This window comes from Urocampus carinirostris, chromosome 14 (genome assembly GCF_059441175.1).
Source record: "Urocampus carinirostris isolate Australia breed hairy pipefish chromosome 14, RoL_Ucar_1.0, whole genome shotgun sequence".
NCBI lineage: Eukaryota > Metazoa > Chordata > Actinopteri > Syngnathiformes > Syngnathidae > Urocampus > Urocampus carinirostris.
Genome location: NC_142362.1, coordinates 16,239,842 through 16,256,210, shown reverse-complemented (window position 1 = coordinate 16,256,210; position 16,369 = coordinate 16,239,842). Strand labels below are relative to the sequence as shown.

The 16,369-nt window shown below is 37.7% G+C and overlaps 1 protein-coding gene and 1 long non-coding RNA gene across 5 annotated transcripts in view; both read right to left on the bottom strand.

Moving 5' to 3' along the window:
- The window catches only part of LOC148352796 (uncharacterized), a 35,977-nt gene extending 31,348 nt beyond the window's left edge, over nt 1-4,629 (bottom strand). Inside the window, exon 1 of the long non-coding RNA XR_015852780.1 lies at nt 4,510-4,629. This is a non-coding gene — a long non-coding RNA (uncharacterized LOC148352796). The remainder of the gene's footprint in view (nt 1-4,509) is intronic.
- Nucleotides 4,630-7,985: 3,356 nt separating this feature from the next.
- The window catches only part of grb14 (growth factor receptor-bound protein 14), a 33,665-nt gene continuing 25,281 nt past the window's right edge, over nt 7,986-16,369 (bottom strand). For 2 of the 4 annotated variants that reach the window (XM_088352730.1, XM_088352731.1), the window contains exons 7-13: nt 14,929-15,024; nt 13,727-13,789; nt 13,048-13,197; nt 12,194-12,260; nt 10,235-10,322; nt 10,075-10,168; nt 7,986-8,251 (exon numbers count right to left, since the gene is read on the bottom strand). In XM_088352730.1, the coding sequence (XP_088208856.1) occupies nt 8,105-8,251; nt 10,075-10,168; nt 10,235-10,322; nt 12,194-12,260; nt 13,048-13,197; nt 13,727-13,789; nt 14,929-15,024 (705 nt within the window). In that variant the 3' untranslated portion in view covers nt 7,986-8,104. The remainder of the gene's footprint in view (nt 8,252-10,074; nt 10,169-10,234; nt 10,323-12,193; nt 12,261-13,047; nt 13,198-13,726; nt 13,790-14,928; nt 15,025-16,369) is intronic. The other 2 variants (XM_088352733.1, XM_088352734.1) reach the window with 1 other exon arrangement.

The following is a 16,369-nucleotide window of genomic DNA, read 5'->3' as shown; positions in this document are numbered from 1 at the left end:
CATGTTTATTTGTATAGTCCTTAATCACAAGTCTCAAAGGGCTTCACAGACCACATATTGTCAACGCCTAATGTGTAGCTTTGTTTTTCAGTACTATGCTTTATCATTCAGGTTTTTGTAACATTAATATTGTTTGGATCCAAAAGAACATTTTTATCGTTTAATATCTCTTGCATCCATTCGATATGATTGGTGTAAAGTGTAAAGAAGAGGCCGTTTCTTTTGAAATGAAAGTGAAATAAGAAAGCTTGATGCGGTTGAGAAAATCGTCGGAACGCTTTTTTCGGCCACTTTTTACCACGGAGGAGGACCACTCGAAGCACCCCTTCCAAAAGTAAGTTACACTTAACTTTGTTTTTGTTTATAGAGCATATTATTTCACGTTTTAGTACAAAACAATATATGTTACTTATACAAGCCTTAAACATACTTATATAAAACCTTAAACATACAAAATATAGCACTTAAGCAACTTACGAACAATTTCAACTTACAAACCATAGTCCGGAACCTATCTCTTTCGCAAGTTGGGAAGCATCTGTACATTGTCCATTCGGATTCCACCAATGTCCCATTTCAAAAAGTTAAAGTTCCTGTTTGTTGCCCAGTAATTTTCTCTGTATTGTGCAGTGAGTTAGCCAGGGTTCATGTTCGTAATAAGGTTCTGTACTGCAAGACCATGGTTACAAAGAAGAAAAACTATCTGGGACAAGACATCGGAATAACACAAATAAGTTATCTAAATCCGACAATTTCCGGCATGTCAACCTGTTAAAATATGACACCTAAGACAGCAGCAAAAAGGATAAGGTTAGCTGCAAAAAAGGCGGCGTTGTTGCGTTATGAATTCATTAAAGAAAGCTAGCTCCTATCTCTCCTAGCTCAGCTGCTGTCTTTCCCCCTGCAGCCAGACACCGATCAATGGCCGGAATACGTCCAAAACAACATTTAGCGCCAGGAAGCGGAGCTACATTTCAGACTTGTGTGTTTGTGCACGTCTCTCCTAGAAGAAAAAAGGTTGCTATTCAAGTGGAAGGAGGAGAGGCGTCGGGGCACTACTTTTAAATCGCAACAAAGAAGCTAGTTTAACACAAGGTGCTACCCTTTTTGTACCAGTATAAGAAAAGTAAAGCACCCGGCAAAAACTGGTTAAAAATAAGTCAAGGTTTCATGCAAAAGGATTCTTTATCCAAGACGTTGAAAAGACAACTTTCATGGGGCTTCAATTCTAGAGATGGAGAGCAAACTCAGTCTCGGGCCACATTGAGTTAAAAAAATTCTTATATATTTTATCTGCCATAGTCTCATTCCGATACCGCAACAATACATGACACACATACATACATACATGACACACATACATACATACATACATACATACATACATACATACATACATACATACATACATACATACATACATACATACATACATACATACATACATACATACATACATACATACATACATACATACATACATACATACATACATACATACATACATACATACATACATACATACATACATACATACATATACATATATATATATATATATATGTAACCGCGGTGTACCTGTCCCACCAAAGATCAACATTCACGCTGAATGATGAGGTTTTTATTACAGTTGCTGCAAATGAATGAGTCACAACACAACACGTGCTAAGCTTCTCTGTTGGCTTTGATCTCGTTAGCAGCTGGTTGTAGACTGCCAGCAAAAACATATCAAAGAGCTTTCTTTTCAGTTTACATAAAATATATTTTAGAATATCAACCATCACAATACATTTTTACATCCATTTTAACAAGATACTTTTAACAAGAGATCTTATAGTGGCTTTTTAACGTTTATAATGAATTCAACATATTTTTCTTTAGTCTGAATTTTAACCAACATCATCCTTTTATGAGAAAATAGAAATAATAACAATAATGAGTATAAAAACAGGTACAATTGACCTGCAAATGAATGAGTCACAACACAACACGTGGTAAGCTTCTCTGTTGGCTTTGATCTCTATAAGGGGAATTAACATTTTAGCACAACATGCAACGTCCGGCAAAACTAACATGAAAGGCGGCAGAAACAAAACGAAAATAAATCCAAACAGCTTGACAACATCAATCACATTATTGTGCATGTTGGGAGATTTGTCAGCTGTGGTTTTAATGTTTAAAATTAACTTTTTGCGGAGCACCAAAAGATCGTGTCTAACCGTTGGCAGCTCGTTGTAGACTGCCATAAACCCCCACCTTCCTGTCTAAGTCTAAGGCCAAACCAAACCTTACCATATACCAGCAGGTGGCACTGTTGGACTCTTCATTGCAGGACACTTATACAGAAACTATACAACATATTTCAGCAGGAATTTCAATAAAACAAACGTTATTATTAAACCCGTTACATATATACTGTTATGTATATATTTTCTTATAATTTGTCATAATCGTTTAGTTTTCTGATTGCATTATTGTGAAGTGTTTTAGACTGTCACGGGACCAAGGTAAGCCCCGGCAACTTCCCATCAACCCTTTAGTATTATTAATTTGTCAATTATTCATACACTTTTTGATTTTGATTTTATTGTATTTTGATGAAGAGATGGGGAAATAAAAATAGATATCCTGTTTTTCTAATGTATTTAAGAATATTTTTGTACGTTTGGACATATATGTAGGTGTTATATTTTATTTTACATTTGTTTATTTTGGTTTTATTATTATTTCATCAAATTGGTTTTGAACTGAAGCAGAGCAATTTATCTGCTCCTTTCAAGGCACTACATTTGATAATATGCATTAAAAAGTTTTTTTTTTCTTCTTCGACATTCGACAAATATCTTAGTACAGAAAACTGTTGCCAGCAATTTGCACGTTGGCCTTGAGCACAAAACAGATAAAAGAAACTGGGGTCTATTGTGTGCATCAAAACAACATTTCAATTAGTAGTACTTTCTATTATTAGACCTATTTGCAAGGTGTTTTTTGCATTTTCATTTGGCATGCTGGATTAAAAAGCCAGAAGTCCATAGTACCACTTGTTTGAAGAAAAAATAATAGCCACGGTAATTTTCCATGTCGTTTCATTTTCGGCTCTTCATTTTCCTCATTTTGAGGTTTTTGAGTTTTTCCTTGCCCTAATGTAGGTTTTAGATCAGGGGATGGTGTAGTAATGGTCTGTGGTTCGCAATAATCCGTGGTCTGTGCAGCAATTTGTGACTCTTTGTGATTAAGGGCCATAATAATAAACATCACTTGACTTGACTTGCTGCTTAGTATAATACACGCGAAGCCAAATTAATGCTGAGAAAATTTAAGTATGTTTAGGGCACATTTTTAACCCTAGTTTACAGTCAAGGTGCCACACCAAAGGCCCCGGTTTTGGCTGTACATCGCTAAGAAATCCTTTATATGGAAGCTCATCAAACACTGTGTTGACTGTTGAGACACTTTATGATAGAAGCCACAGAAGAAACTGTAAACACCCTAAAACGTCAGCAAAGCAGCCAGAGCAATTTGATAGGGTGAGGGGTAGGAATGGGTGAAGCTATGCACGCAGCACAGGCACTCCCTTCTGTCTCTCACCCAGCCTTGTCTGCGTCCAAGGTAGCAGTATCTTCATTTGCAGAATTTTGCAACATTTTTTACAAAATAACTTTGCTCGCACCTTGAAACCATAATTTGTGACAAAAATGTCGGTCAAAAGCCTTAACACTCTTAAGTGAGAGGGAGACAAATTGTAAATCGTAAATTGAGGCTATATGAGACACAGGCTCGGCCATTATTATTTCATCGATTTAATCGAATCATTAAACATCACACAGTGAAACAACAAACGCTGAAGAATACGCTTTTGTCTGGAGTGCGGGTTTAGCAGTTTTGTTGAATTTTGTCTTCAAATATATGATGTGGCTCTCTCACCCAAAAATACCAAACATTTTGCTTTCATGGCTCTTTGAGTCAAAAAAGTCCCCTGCTCTCGGGAGAATCTTTTACAAAAAATACACATTTATATGATAGTTCATGTATTTTGCCTATTATTAAAATCAGTCATTGTTTTAATGAATGTTTTTCACCACTAGAATAAACTAAATAATACACACTGTCCCTTTAAAGAAGAAGAGAGCACAAAGGGAAGCTGGGGACAATTGTAGCACAAAAACAACGTTGTTTAATTTGTAGCGCTTTTTGAAGATTTTGTTGAGCAAGAGCGAAGAGAAAGTCTGAATGAGTGCCATGGATTGTAGTTTGACCAACCGTGAGCTAATGTACACGATTTTAGGCGATTATTGTCATGTCTAAAACGCCAACCAGTTCAGGGTGTCCCCTGCCCACTGCCCCAAAGATAGCGTGGATGGGCTCCACCACCCCCCGCGACCCTACTGAGGATAAGAAGATGGATGGATGCATGTCTAAAGCGGACAAGACAGGTTTCAGAACCAAATCCGATTATTAACTTCAACGGAAAGCTGTGTCATGAATAGTTTTAAAAAAAGGTTTGCATACCGTTTCGTCATGAAGAAGAGCCACATTCTTTAAATTTTGGAGATGAATCCCAATTATTTAAATAAGTTTTAGGTGTGTCTAATTGTGTGGCCTAAAATTCATGTCGTGCGTGATAATTGCTACAATTTAGCTCAAATTGACCATAAACTAAACTGGGGCAAGTCCAACTGGACTCGAGCAAAGTAAACAATATGCTTTTACTACCATCTAGCGGTCGCCAGGTGATCTGCTAACTAAATGCCGCCATCCCATTTCAAACCGAGTACTATACAGTATTCGCTTTAAATAAGAGACTAAATTTAACATTAAGTCTTTTTTATAATAAACTATTTTCATTATGAATTGGTTGACGATTGAGTAAGTTTAATTTATCAGGCGAAAACTGGGATTTTTCTTTAATGCAGATCAGGAATGATATTCACGTCTAAATAAAATACGTGATTTATTTGATTTATTTTAAAGGGACAGTGTTATATTTAGCTCCTCCCAGTCGTAATATAAATGTGCATTATTTAATGCTCATATGTCCAGAGATTTGCATTTAGTTGACATGAAACGATGCTCAAATATATCAGCTATATATTTGTCGGTCTTTTTGCTACTACGGACTTTTCCAAGCTTTTTCTTCTTCTTTCCTTTCCTTTCCCCTGGTGTTTCCCCCGTTTTAACTATTCAGTTGTTTTTCTTTGCTTTCTTTCGTCATGTTTCTTTCATCTTTTCTTTCTCATTCTCCATTTCATTGTTTCCTTCATTCTTTCTTTTTTTCTTTTTTTCTTTTCCTTTTTTCACTATCTTTTACTTGTGTTTCTTTGCCCCCCTTTTCTGTCTTTCACCCCTTGTCTTTTTTCTCCCTTTTTCCTTTTTTTGTTCTTTCCTTCTTTATTTCCTTTTTGCTTTTTTTCTCCTTTTCTTTCTTTCTCATTTTTGTCTTGTTTCCCTTTTCTTCCCTCTTTTCCCTTAATTCTTTGCATGACCTTTTCCATTCTTTCTTTCCCTTTTTTCTTTTTTAAAGACTGGTAAAAAAAATTTTTTTAAAAGGTGCATTTTGGTTGAGCAGCACGGAAGCGCAGTGGTTAGCGCTTGTCAGGCACAGTTCTGAGGTCATGAGATCGAACCTTCCTGTGTGGAGTTTGCAGGTTCTCCCCGTGCTTACGTGGTAAATCACTTTTTTTCATTGTGTTTCAGGCAAAGGAAAGATGTACCATGCAGACCAATGCGCCAGAAAATATTTCCATTTGTCCTGTTTACTACAAAATAAAATCAAGTTACAGGTACGTGATTCATTAGTTTTTTGTTTTTCTTTTTATAATCTTATTATTGAGAATATATGATAAGAGAACTTGAAATGAGTAACGGGAATTCACTTATCATTGTATTTTTAATGTAATATTTAATTCCGATATAATCTACATCTAACTTTTTATTATCCAAGGGCCACATAACAAAAGTAAACTAAAGCCACTTTTCTACCCTAGTTTATGATTCGAATTTGTTTATTTTTTTTTCATTTTTTTAAAGGAATTATAAGCTAAAATTTCAGTGTAGAATTATATCAAAATGTAAACAGCCAATATTCAATTTCCAACTTTGGACCATTAAAAAGCTGTACATTCCATCAAACACTTTTTAAAGGGACGTTGTGTATTAATTGAACATTAAATATTGCTGTAATATGTAGTACAATGGAAGTACTGAAAAGCAAAAGGAAGAATACAAACTACAGGGACCCAAGGTGACCCAAAGGCACTATTTTTTTTTCTTTTTTTTTGTCCTGCCATTTTGAGATTTTTAGGTACAGTAGCTGCAGGATGGCCGACATTTACGTCAGCTTCTTCTAGGTGAAGCTCCTCTTATGTTAAATTAAAAAAAAAAATCTTAAACTGAGTATTTTTGGGGTAAAACGGTAGCTCATGTATTTATTTTATTTTTTACCACTAGGAGGTGTTAAATGACACATGTTGTCCCTTGAAGGAAGAACTATTCATTATTATTTGCTGTTTAACAGGCTTTGAATGGGGCCGAACTTGAACCGAACCCGGCCCGATCAACATACGGGCATAAAATGTCAATTATTAGGTCGAGCCAAATGGGCTTCTCTCTCGCCGTATTTTATTTATTTGTTTTCTTTCATGGAAGTTCTACACAGCATGCACTTTTTTGAGTAAGCGTAATTATTTAGATGAAGAAAATGCTTACCAATCTATCAGTTAACTCAAAATCACTAAATCCAAATAAATTTTTCTCCTCTGTGTTGGGATAAAAGACACGCAGGTTCCTCCTTCAACCTCCCTTACGTCAGACATAATTTCTGCTTCTTGCCAAGCTTTCTGCTTTTTGGTAAAATCTTTCACTAATTGCAGATTGAAATCTGCATAATTTGATTTTCTTTTCGGTGCCTATTTGTTCGGTTTCACTTTTGTTCGCTGCACGTCGCCCAAATGCGCACTTCGGCACCAAACCGTTCATTTAGGCGCTGCACTTGCAGTGCACACTTGATTTGAGGGACTCAGCCCCAAGTAAACCCCAAGCTGTGTAGTCCACTGGGACAGATTCGCGCTGAAGTACGCACGGCCGGAGTAAAGCTTCGTGTTTTGCGGAAAATTAAAGCTTTGGGTTTCGTTTATCAACTCAAGTTAATCCGTCGGGTTCGGGCAGGTACGAGTCTTTATACCCGGACTCGGGTCGGGTCGGGCTGATTTTTTTAGGCCCAATCCTAGTTCTAGTCACATGTATTAATTACAGGACTACACAGTCACATAAATAAGTCATATTTGTTTATATGATTCAGATATATAAAATATAAACCAAATTGCAGTACAAACACAATTCTGGCTATGTACCTAGGACAGTGTTTCTCAAATAATGGGGCGGGGCCCCCTGAGGGGGCGCAGGCGCATTTGACTTTAGGATTGTTTTTTTTAATGTTCCTGGAATAAAGTGCGATTGCACCTTTTCAACTCTAGGGGGAGATATTTTTTACTGTTTTGTTTACATAGTCTCCATGCGGTGCATTAAGCAGAGAGTATGCGCATTTAATATGAATTATCGACACAAATTGTAGCAGACCCTCAAGTGGCCCCATAAAAAATATGCGGAGCCAGGCGAAAGGGTAAAGGGACTAACAAAAGTCTCCTCCTGTAGCATTTTAAAGCATTATTGCAGTGAAATAAGCAAAGATCTGGTGTGCTTGCTATTAAAAAATGTTAGAAGCTGACAGCCAAATAAATTAAGCTGTAATTTAAAGACATTTCAACCCAATCATGTTGATAAGACACAGAGAAAATGTGCCCAAAATCGTCGATTTGATATAGACTGAGGTGACGTGTTATGATCAATATTGAGAAAAGTTTTTTTGTCCCCGCCAAAATAATGTTAACACATTAAAAAAGATTGATCTTCAGGGGTGAGAGGATTTCCTCTTCTGAGGGGGAGCATGACCAAAAACAATTGAGAAGCACTAACCTAGGACAACATAGGAAACACAAATATTTATTAGGAATATTCTTAAACACATGATAATGCTTTAAATCCATAGACATCGACTATAAAACAGAATGAGTCTTTGGTTTATGACTTTTTGGGGTGGGGGCTCTGGTCACAGTGTGGTCCCGGTGCAATGCCGCTTGAGTTTGCATGGTAGCACGCCGCGGTTCAGCTGGTAGAATTCCACCAACTGAATTAAGTCGCAGAAGCGGGTGTGGCCGTCATCCAGGCTGTAGGACAACTCCCCGTCATCATCCAACTGCAACGTAAAAATGGTTGTTAAAAGTGGATTTCTAATTCTTTGGGATTTATTGACCATAAATTGCGCTCAGATTTTAACAAAGTAAGCTTGGGTTTAAAATTGGATTTGATCAACTCTTGTTGTATTACGGTCGGTTACTTTTAGATGAATACATTCAGAGTTAGTTTTGAACTGGACTTGTTTGATTGGGATATACCTGGAATTTAAATTTACTAATTTGTACTAGGTCCAAATAGAAACTAACCCAGTTTTTACTTTAGACACAGTATGTTGTGTTGAAAATTTGATCCATCATATTGGAGCTACATTTGAATGCAACTGGAGGTCCCAGAATTTAGATTTTAAACATGTTTGGTTGCATCAGAATTTTGATCAAACATGCTCGGTTAACTCCTCAACCCCAAATATAACCCAATTTAGGTTTGATTCCTTAAAAATCCAGTGAGGTCGAGTTTCAAATTGGGACCCCATTATTGCATTATAATCTATACCCAACATGCTGGGTCAAATCCTCAACCAACAAGCCAGGTGTACCCACGACAACCTTGTTTAAAATTATAATCTGGACTCATTGTTGCAGCAGTGTCCAAACCCAGTATGTTTAGTCAAACATTACCCAGTAAACATGTGTTTAAAATTTGATGCTGGGAACTCATGCTTCATTAAAATCAATACCCAACATGCTGGTTCAAATCAAATTCTATACATATTGTGCTGTATTAAATCCCAAACCAACATGCTGATTATTTCCTATTGGACCCAATTAAACAATGTTTCAAATAGGATTAGGGCAATACCCTTATTGCATAAAAAATATATGCCCAACATTTTGGGTCGAAATCTCAAACCAACATGCTGGATATGATCCAATATTGAAACGGTTTATTTATGGATTTAAAAAACAAACATTTAAGATAAAATTCACTGACCCGTTGTTGCAACAAAAATCTAAACCTATATCTTGGGTCGAATCGGCAAGCCGACATGCTGGGTATTAACCCCAACATTGGGTCGGTTTCAATGAGTTTGAATTTAGGGTACTCTTATTCATTCAGAATCCACACACACCATCTTGTATCAAATCCTCAACCCAACATGCTGGCTATAAGCCAACATTCAGTCCGTTCATTTTGTACATCTCGATTAGAGTTCAACATTGGATTCTGGGATCTCTGGGAATCTAGACCCAACATGCTGGGTGTAATGCAAAAACTGGGTCATATTCAATTGTGACCCAGTAAAAATGAGTTTCAAATTGAATTTGTGGTCTTCTTATTGTATGAATATCTTGAGCATTCTGGGTAAATCCTCAGCCCAAAATGCTGAGTATGACCCAACGTTGGATCAATTACTTTTGGACTCACTGTACTGGGTTGAAGTATGAATCTGGGATCACATTCTAGGCCCACCTTGCTATGTGAAACAGTCAACTTATCATGCAAGGTAAAACGCAACGTTGGGTCCCTCTGTATCGGACCACCCTGTTGTGCTGGGTTAGTGATTTGTGTTACGTCAGTTTTATGTAAAACCATGAATAATTAGTATAAAATTAAATTCTAGGAACCTTTGTTGGATCAAAATCTTGACCCAACATTCCAGGTCAAATCCTCAAAGCAACACGCTAGATACATATAACCTTACATTGAGTCCGTTCCTTCCTGGGTCGCAGAGTGCTCCTGGGTTAGTTATCGACGTGTTGTTGAGTCACAATACTACTGCCTGTTTACCGTGACAAAGTTTACAAGTAAACCCAAAAAAGACTTGACCAAATACAACAAAACCTCCCTAAACAGCCCCAAAAAACAACCCAAGGTACTCACGGGTAAGATCTGGAAGTGTTTGACTTTTTGCAAGTGACACAGCGACAGTACAAATGTCTTGGGGATGCTCTGGCTGTCCCTCAGAAGAAATAACCTGAGAACAAAGTGTTGTTTGTAACAGTCGTGGCGACAACTCGCCATAAACTTGTTTGCTTCTTACCCGTCGATGGGGCCCTGCTGGGTGATCAGACGCTGAGCTTCGTCCCGTGACAGCTTGCCGTGGAACCAGGGCTGAGCTAGATGGAGAGCTGGAGTCAAAGAAAACAAAGAGAGGCTCAAAAAAAGTGGTTTGTTTTTTTTTTTACTTTTTTTTTCACTGATAACCATGAAGTGAAACATTGTATGCAATGGTCCTACTTGAAAAAAGACTAGGTTAGGCAGCATAGAGGGCCCAAAGCACCAGTTATTATTAGATACAGTAGACCCCTGGGCTTAGGCGCCCCCACTTAAATACAGGCCCCTTGTTATGGCATTTTCCCCCTACATATGACACCTAAAACAAATTACTTTTCAGAAAACTCAAAATTTGTGGCAATGTACATGACTAATATGTCTCTAAAATGCCCATCTGCTTTTGGTCGACGTCGCACACAATGCTGGTCTGCAATCCCGTCGTCATGAAGAATCCGATATGCTATTGGCAGAACTCCCTCCCACCATGCTCAATTTCTCTCCTTTAACTTTAATTTATTGAGATATTGGTCTCAAGACTTGCAGTAATGCTAAAGGGAGAAGCGAGGAGATGATAACCATGGAAGCGAAGCTTGTGATGATAAATAGGAAACATGATCGTCACCCATTGGCGGTTGGAATAGTTATTTATACTAAAAAGTCAATTACAGCAACAAAGTCGTCTGAGTAAGGGTGGGTGGATCGATCCAAATATCGATACGGGTAATACTGAGTGAGTACTTGGACCGAATCAATACAGTCTTAGGTAGCACCATCATAATGTTAGTTGTCGGTATTTATTTATACATATATTTCTCAATATGTGGGGATGGGTAGTCCATATTGTTTGCACTATTAGCAATTTCTGAGGTTAATTTCAAAATATTGTGTAACTGAGGGGATTTTTTTGGGTTGCCTTGTTGGTATTGTTATTGATTTTTTGTATTTTCATTACATTGCTGCTTTGTTTTTATGATTCGATTTTCTTGAATTTGTTCATAAACAGTTGAAATATTGGTAGTTTTTATAATGTTAAAGTATGCATTGTTACATGCCGCAAAGATATCGAAAAAGCCTGTATGCTATGGGTTGACGTCATACAGGATGCTGGTCTGCTATTGGTTTGTGTCATAAAGCCTGTTTATTGCATAAAATATTTGTGCTACGTTTATTAAAATTATAGACTAACTGGATGGGTTCAATTCCTTGAAAAACAGTATCAGGATTTATCAATATTATGTTGTATTTACTTGGTTTGGATAATTACCAAAATACCCAGTAACAACCACCCTTACTTCTGAGGCATGGCTGTACTTACAAGTGGAAAGCTCCCAAATCGTTTTCATTTTAATCCGCTGTTTTCTCCTTTTTCTGCATCCACCCACTAACTCCAATGTACCAGCTTAAGACACAACACACCCAAAGTAAAAAAATAAATCTTTTTTTCCTTTACATTTATAAAGTTATTTAATCATACACGTAAATTGTTTGTTATTTTATTTATCGTTTTTATCTGGGGTACCAGGGGTTCGGAACCCGTTTCTATCCCCCACTACATGGCAATTTCATGAAATGAAATGAAATGAAATGATCTGCATTTATATAGCATTTATATAGCGCTTTTCAAGTCAATGACTTCCCAAAGCGCTTTACAATGTGCTCCACATTTCCCAATAGCGGCCTTGCAGCCATCTAAGGCGCTAACCTGCTTATTGGGGGTATTAGGGGTTCAGTGTCTTACCCAAGGACACTTCAACATGTAACACGGGCGAGCCGGGATTCGAACTGGGATCCCTTGATCCCAAGACGAGCGCTCTACCTCCTGAGCTACTGCCGCCCAAGGTTTTGCGATCCTCACCTCAGAAAGGATTATTGTATCCCGGGGGTCTATTGTACCCAAAATATGTATTTCAGATGCATATCGGGTACAGAAAAAATAAAATCTAACCGATGTTTAGTGAACTCTGAGATGCTGAAGGGCTTCCATGTGCACTCAGTCGGTGGCAGCTTTTCCTCTTAAAAACAAAAAAGATAGAAAACACAGCTTTTCACATTACTGTATTTTCTGCACTATAAGGTGCACTTGATTATAAGGCGCACCCCCTAAAAATAGTTGTCATTTATAAGGCGCGCTAGACTATAAAGCGCATGGAATAAAAACTACAGCAGCAGCCAACGTATTTCTATGTCAATAACTGCTGCCCCCATATCACATAACATTGTATGCAATGGCAATCGAACCTGGGTCACGGCATTGAGGGAGCTAATCTTAACCACTGTGATTTATATGACACATGAAAAAGCTTTAGATTTGATCTCATTATCGCAGTATTTTTAATCATGATACCACAGATGATGGAAAATGGAGAGAAGAGAAAGTCGTCCCGGAAAAAGCACGACGAGGGAAGAATCTCTTTGGCGTATTTGATCATGAATCCGACTTTGTGTTCATTTATATCTTTCAGGACGACTTTCTCTTTTCTCCTTTGTCTAGCATTCGTTTTCGGCACAGTGAATATAAATAGTGTGATAATGAGAAAATTGAATGCCTTTTCCTATGTCATCTGTATAAGTGGTGATCTCGTGGTTAAGCGAGCGTTGCATATGATGACAGCAATGTTTTACGATTAATCGTTGCAAAAATACGATAGTATACCTTAAAACCTTGTAACGTACATGCACGAGTATTGTGTACATTTACAATTTTGCGGTATATGAGGCGAGATTTTAGATGCGCTTTATACTCCGGAAAATACGGTAATGTTTTTTTTTTTCTTTACCATTTTTAATATTTAAACTCACCCTCCATGCCAGGCCTTCCTGCACGGCTACCGATAGGACTTCCGAAGGGTTTTCGATCACCCGACTCTTCTGGCCTGAGAAGTCCATGGCCACCAGGGAGTTCTCCGAGATGCTCCGCTGAAACGACTCCTCAGGTTTCATTCCTTCACGCTTGAGACGAACAAGTCATTTTTGTCTTTTATTTCTTTATGATCTGTAGTTTTTAAGGTGGATGCGACTCCTAGTGGTGTGGAGGTTAACCACGGTATTTGTTCAGAGCTCTAAACAAATATTAAAAAAAAACATCACGACGCATCAGGTTTAAAGGGACAGTGAGTATCATTTGACCACAAGATGTCACCATAGTGCTTTCCTACTGGAAACAGGTGCTAATAGCACAAAGAAGAATACAAACTACAGAGACCCAAAACGACCAAGCTGTTTCATTTTCCCTCCCATTTTTTGGTGCCATACTTTTGTTTTTTTAGGTACCCGTAGCAACAAGATGTGGGTTTGCCATCCAATTCATCAAAAAACAAAACAAAAAAACTGCTAATTCATCGATTATTCAAATATGTGTGATTCGCAGCCTTAGGAGCGTATTCTAATGATGTTTTTTCGAGCAATATTGACGCTATTATATGCTTAATGTCAAGATGCTAACAATGCATTTTTAGGACAATTATTAGCTGTGGCTTACCATTGGGGAGTTTTTTTGTTTCTGGTGCGGTTGCAGGAAGTTTCGGTGCAGTTGTGTCCCATGCTGAAACACAAAAGATTGGTTTGTAGTCTGGAGATGCTCGGAAAAGTTAGACAACATGTTGTCATCGTATTCAAAGGTAGAAAGTAAGTCAAGTTTGATGCTCAATTGTTAATTGTTAAGGATGAGTGGTGCGGATAATGGATGGATGGATAGTAATAGCAATTTATAAGGCATAAGTATTATAAACCTCCGTTTTCTTCTATCCATTTTCTTCCAGCAAAGTTTGGCTCACTACTCCTTCCAAGGTTTTGAGTGTAACCTAACTATGAATCGTGCACTGTCTTTTGTAAGCTAGAGCCGTTACTACGGCAACATAATCGCCAATAGTTTAAGTGGGAGAGGCTTGGTCACCATGGGAACTGGTACCATAAGCATGCTAGCAAGTAGGTGCTAATGAGTCATTCTAATGGTTACATGCCAACGAGTCAAGCTAACAACTACATGCTCACGGGCCATGCTAACGGCTACATGCTCACAAGTCAAGCTAACAGCTGCATTCTGACGAGTAGATGCTAACAGGCCATGCTAACTGCTACATTTTAATGAGTAGATGCTGAAGAATCATGCTGACCAATACATTCTTACGAGTCATGCTAACAGCTTAATGCTAACAAGTCTTGCTAAACCTTTCATGCAAACAAATAATGCGCTAACAAATCATGCTATTAGCTACATGCTAAGGAGTAGATGCTACGAAGTCATGCTAATGGCTGTATGCTAATGATAGCTGCTAGCGAGTCAGGCTAGAAGCCACATGCTAGCCAGTAGATGCTAACAAGTCATGATTACGGCTACATTCTGACAAGTAGATTATAATGAGTCATACTGACAACTACATGCTAACGAGTCATGCTAATGGCTATATGCTAGCAATTTATGCTAACAGCTACATGGTAAGTAGATGCTACCGAGTAGATGCTAACCACTACATGCCAGAGCCCAGACCCAACTCCCACAATTTCCACGGGAATTGTTTATTATTAATCATAATCCATATAATGGAATTCTAGGTTTTTTAGCTGTATGATGTGACATTGTGAACAGTAGGGGACACTATGAAATAGAAAAGACCTCACACAAATCCTGTCGTAAAGCTAACATTTGAATTGAATTCAGAGTTCAAGAAAATGCAAGAGAACCTTCAATAATCGCATGGCAGTGATCCAACACGTCCTGGTCTGCTCATCATCGGCGCACAGAAGCATTGTGTCCCGAGACGAGCTGCACTTTAGTGACTACGACCACAATTTAAGACAAGAACAACATTTCAAAATGGCTAAACATTCGTAAAAGTAAAAATACAAGTACTGAGAAGTAGTACAATGTAGAAAAAGTATAGGAAAGTATATAAAAAACAGACTAAAATGTATGAAAAATGACTGAGAAAGATGAAAAACTACTGAAAAAGTACCGAAAAATATAGAAAAAGTACTTAATCCACTATTAACGAGTACTAAATTTATTAATGCGTGCGTGTGTGTGTGTGTGAAATAATGAAAAAGTATTACACTAGAAAGTATGAGAGTACAAAATAAAAGAATAATGTTCTAAAAAGTATGAAAATATACCAAAAATACTAAGAGTGAGTAAAAACAACTACATGAATGTATTTATAGGTATTGAAAAGGACTGAAAAAGTAAAAACTACTGAAATTCAGTGTGAAATAGTACGAAAGAGTACTGAAAAGTAGGAAGACTGAAAAGTGCAAAAACAAATGAAAAGTAAAAAGTATGAAAAAGTTGTAAGAAGTGAATAGTATATATAATTAAAGTAGGGGCAGCACGGCGGGGCAGTGGTTAGCGCTTGTGCGGCACAGTTCATGTCATGGGAACCTGTCGTGGGTTCAAATCCAGCTCCAGACTTCCTGTGCGGAGTTTGTATGTTCTCCCCGTGCTAGCGCTGCATGTTTTTGGAATGTGTGTGCAGTGGTTAGCGCGTGTGCGGCACAGTTCTGAGGTCATGAGATCAAACTTTCCTGTGTGGAGTTTGCATTTTCTCTCCATGCTTGCGTGGGTTTCCTCCCACATTCCAAAAACATGCAGTTCAGGTAATTGGTGGGTCCTAGGTATGAATGAGCGAATGAGTTGTCTGTCCCTGTGTGCCCTGCGAATGGCTGGCAACCAGTTCAGGGTGTCCCCTGCCCACTGCCCGGAGATGGCTGGGATGGGCTCCAGCCCCCCCGCGACCCTAATGAGGATAAGCGGTACGGCTGATGAGATGAGATGATTAAAGTATGCAAATATATTGAAGTAATGAAAATTATGATGAATAACTGAAAAGTTAAAAAAGAAAATATTCAAACTATAAACAATACTGAAAGGTCTAAATAATGTACTGAAAAGTCGAAAGATATACTGAAAGTCCTGATATGTATGTAAAAGTAATAAAAAGTAGGAAACAGAAAAAGAAAATACTCAAAATATATAAAGTACTGAAAAGTCTAAATAAAGTATTGAAAAGTATTGATAAGTATTGAAAAGTCAAAAAATATACTCAAAGTCCTGAAAAGTATGTAAAAGTAACAAAAAGTAGGAAACGGAAAATGAAAATACTCAAAATTTAAAAAGTACTGAAAAGTC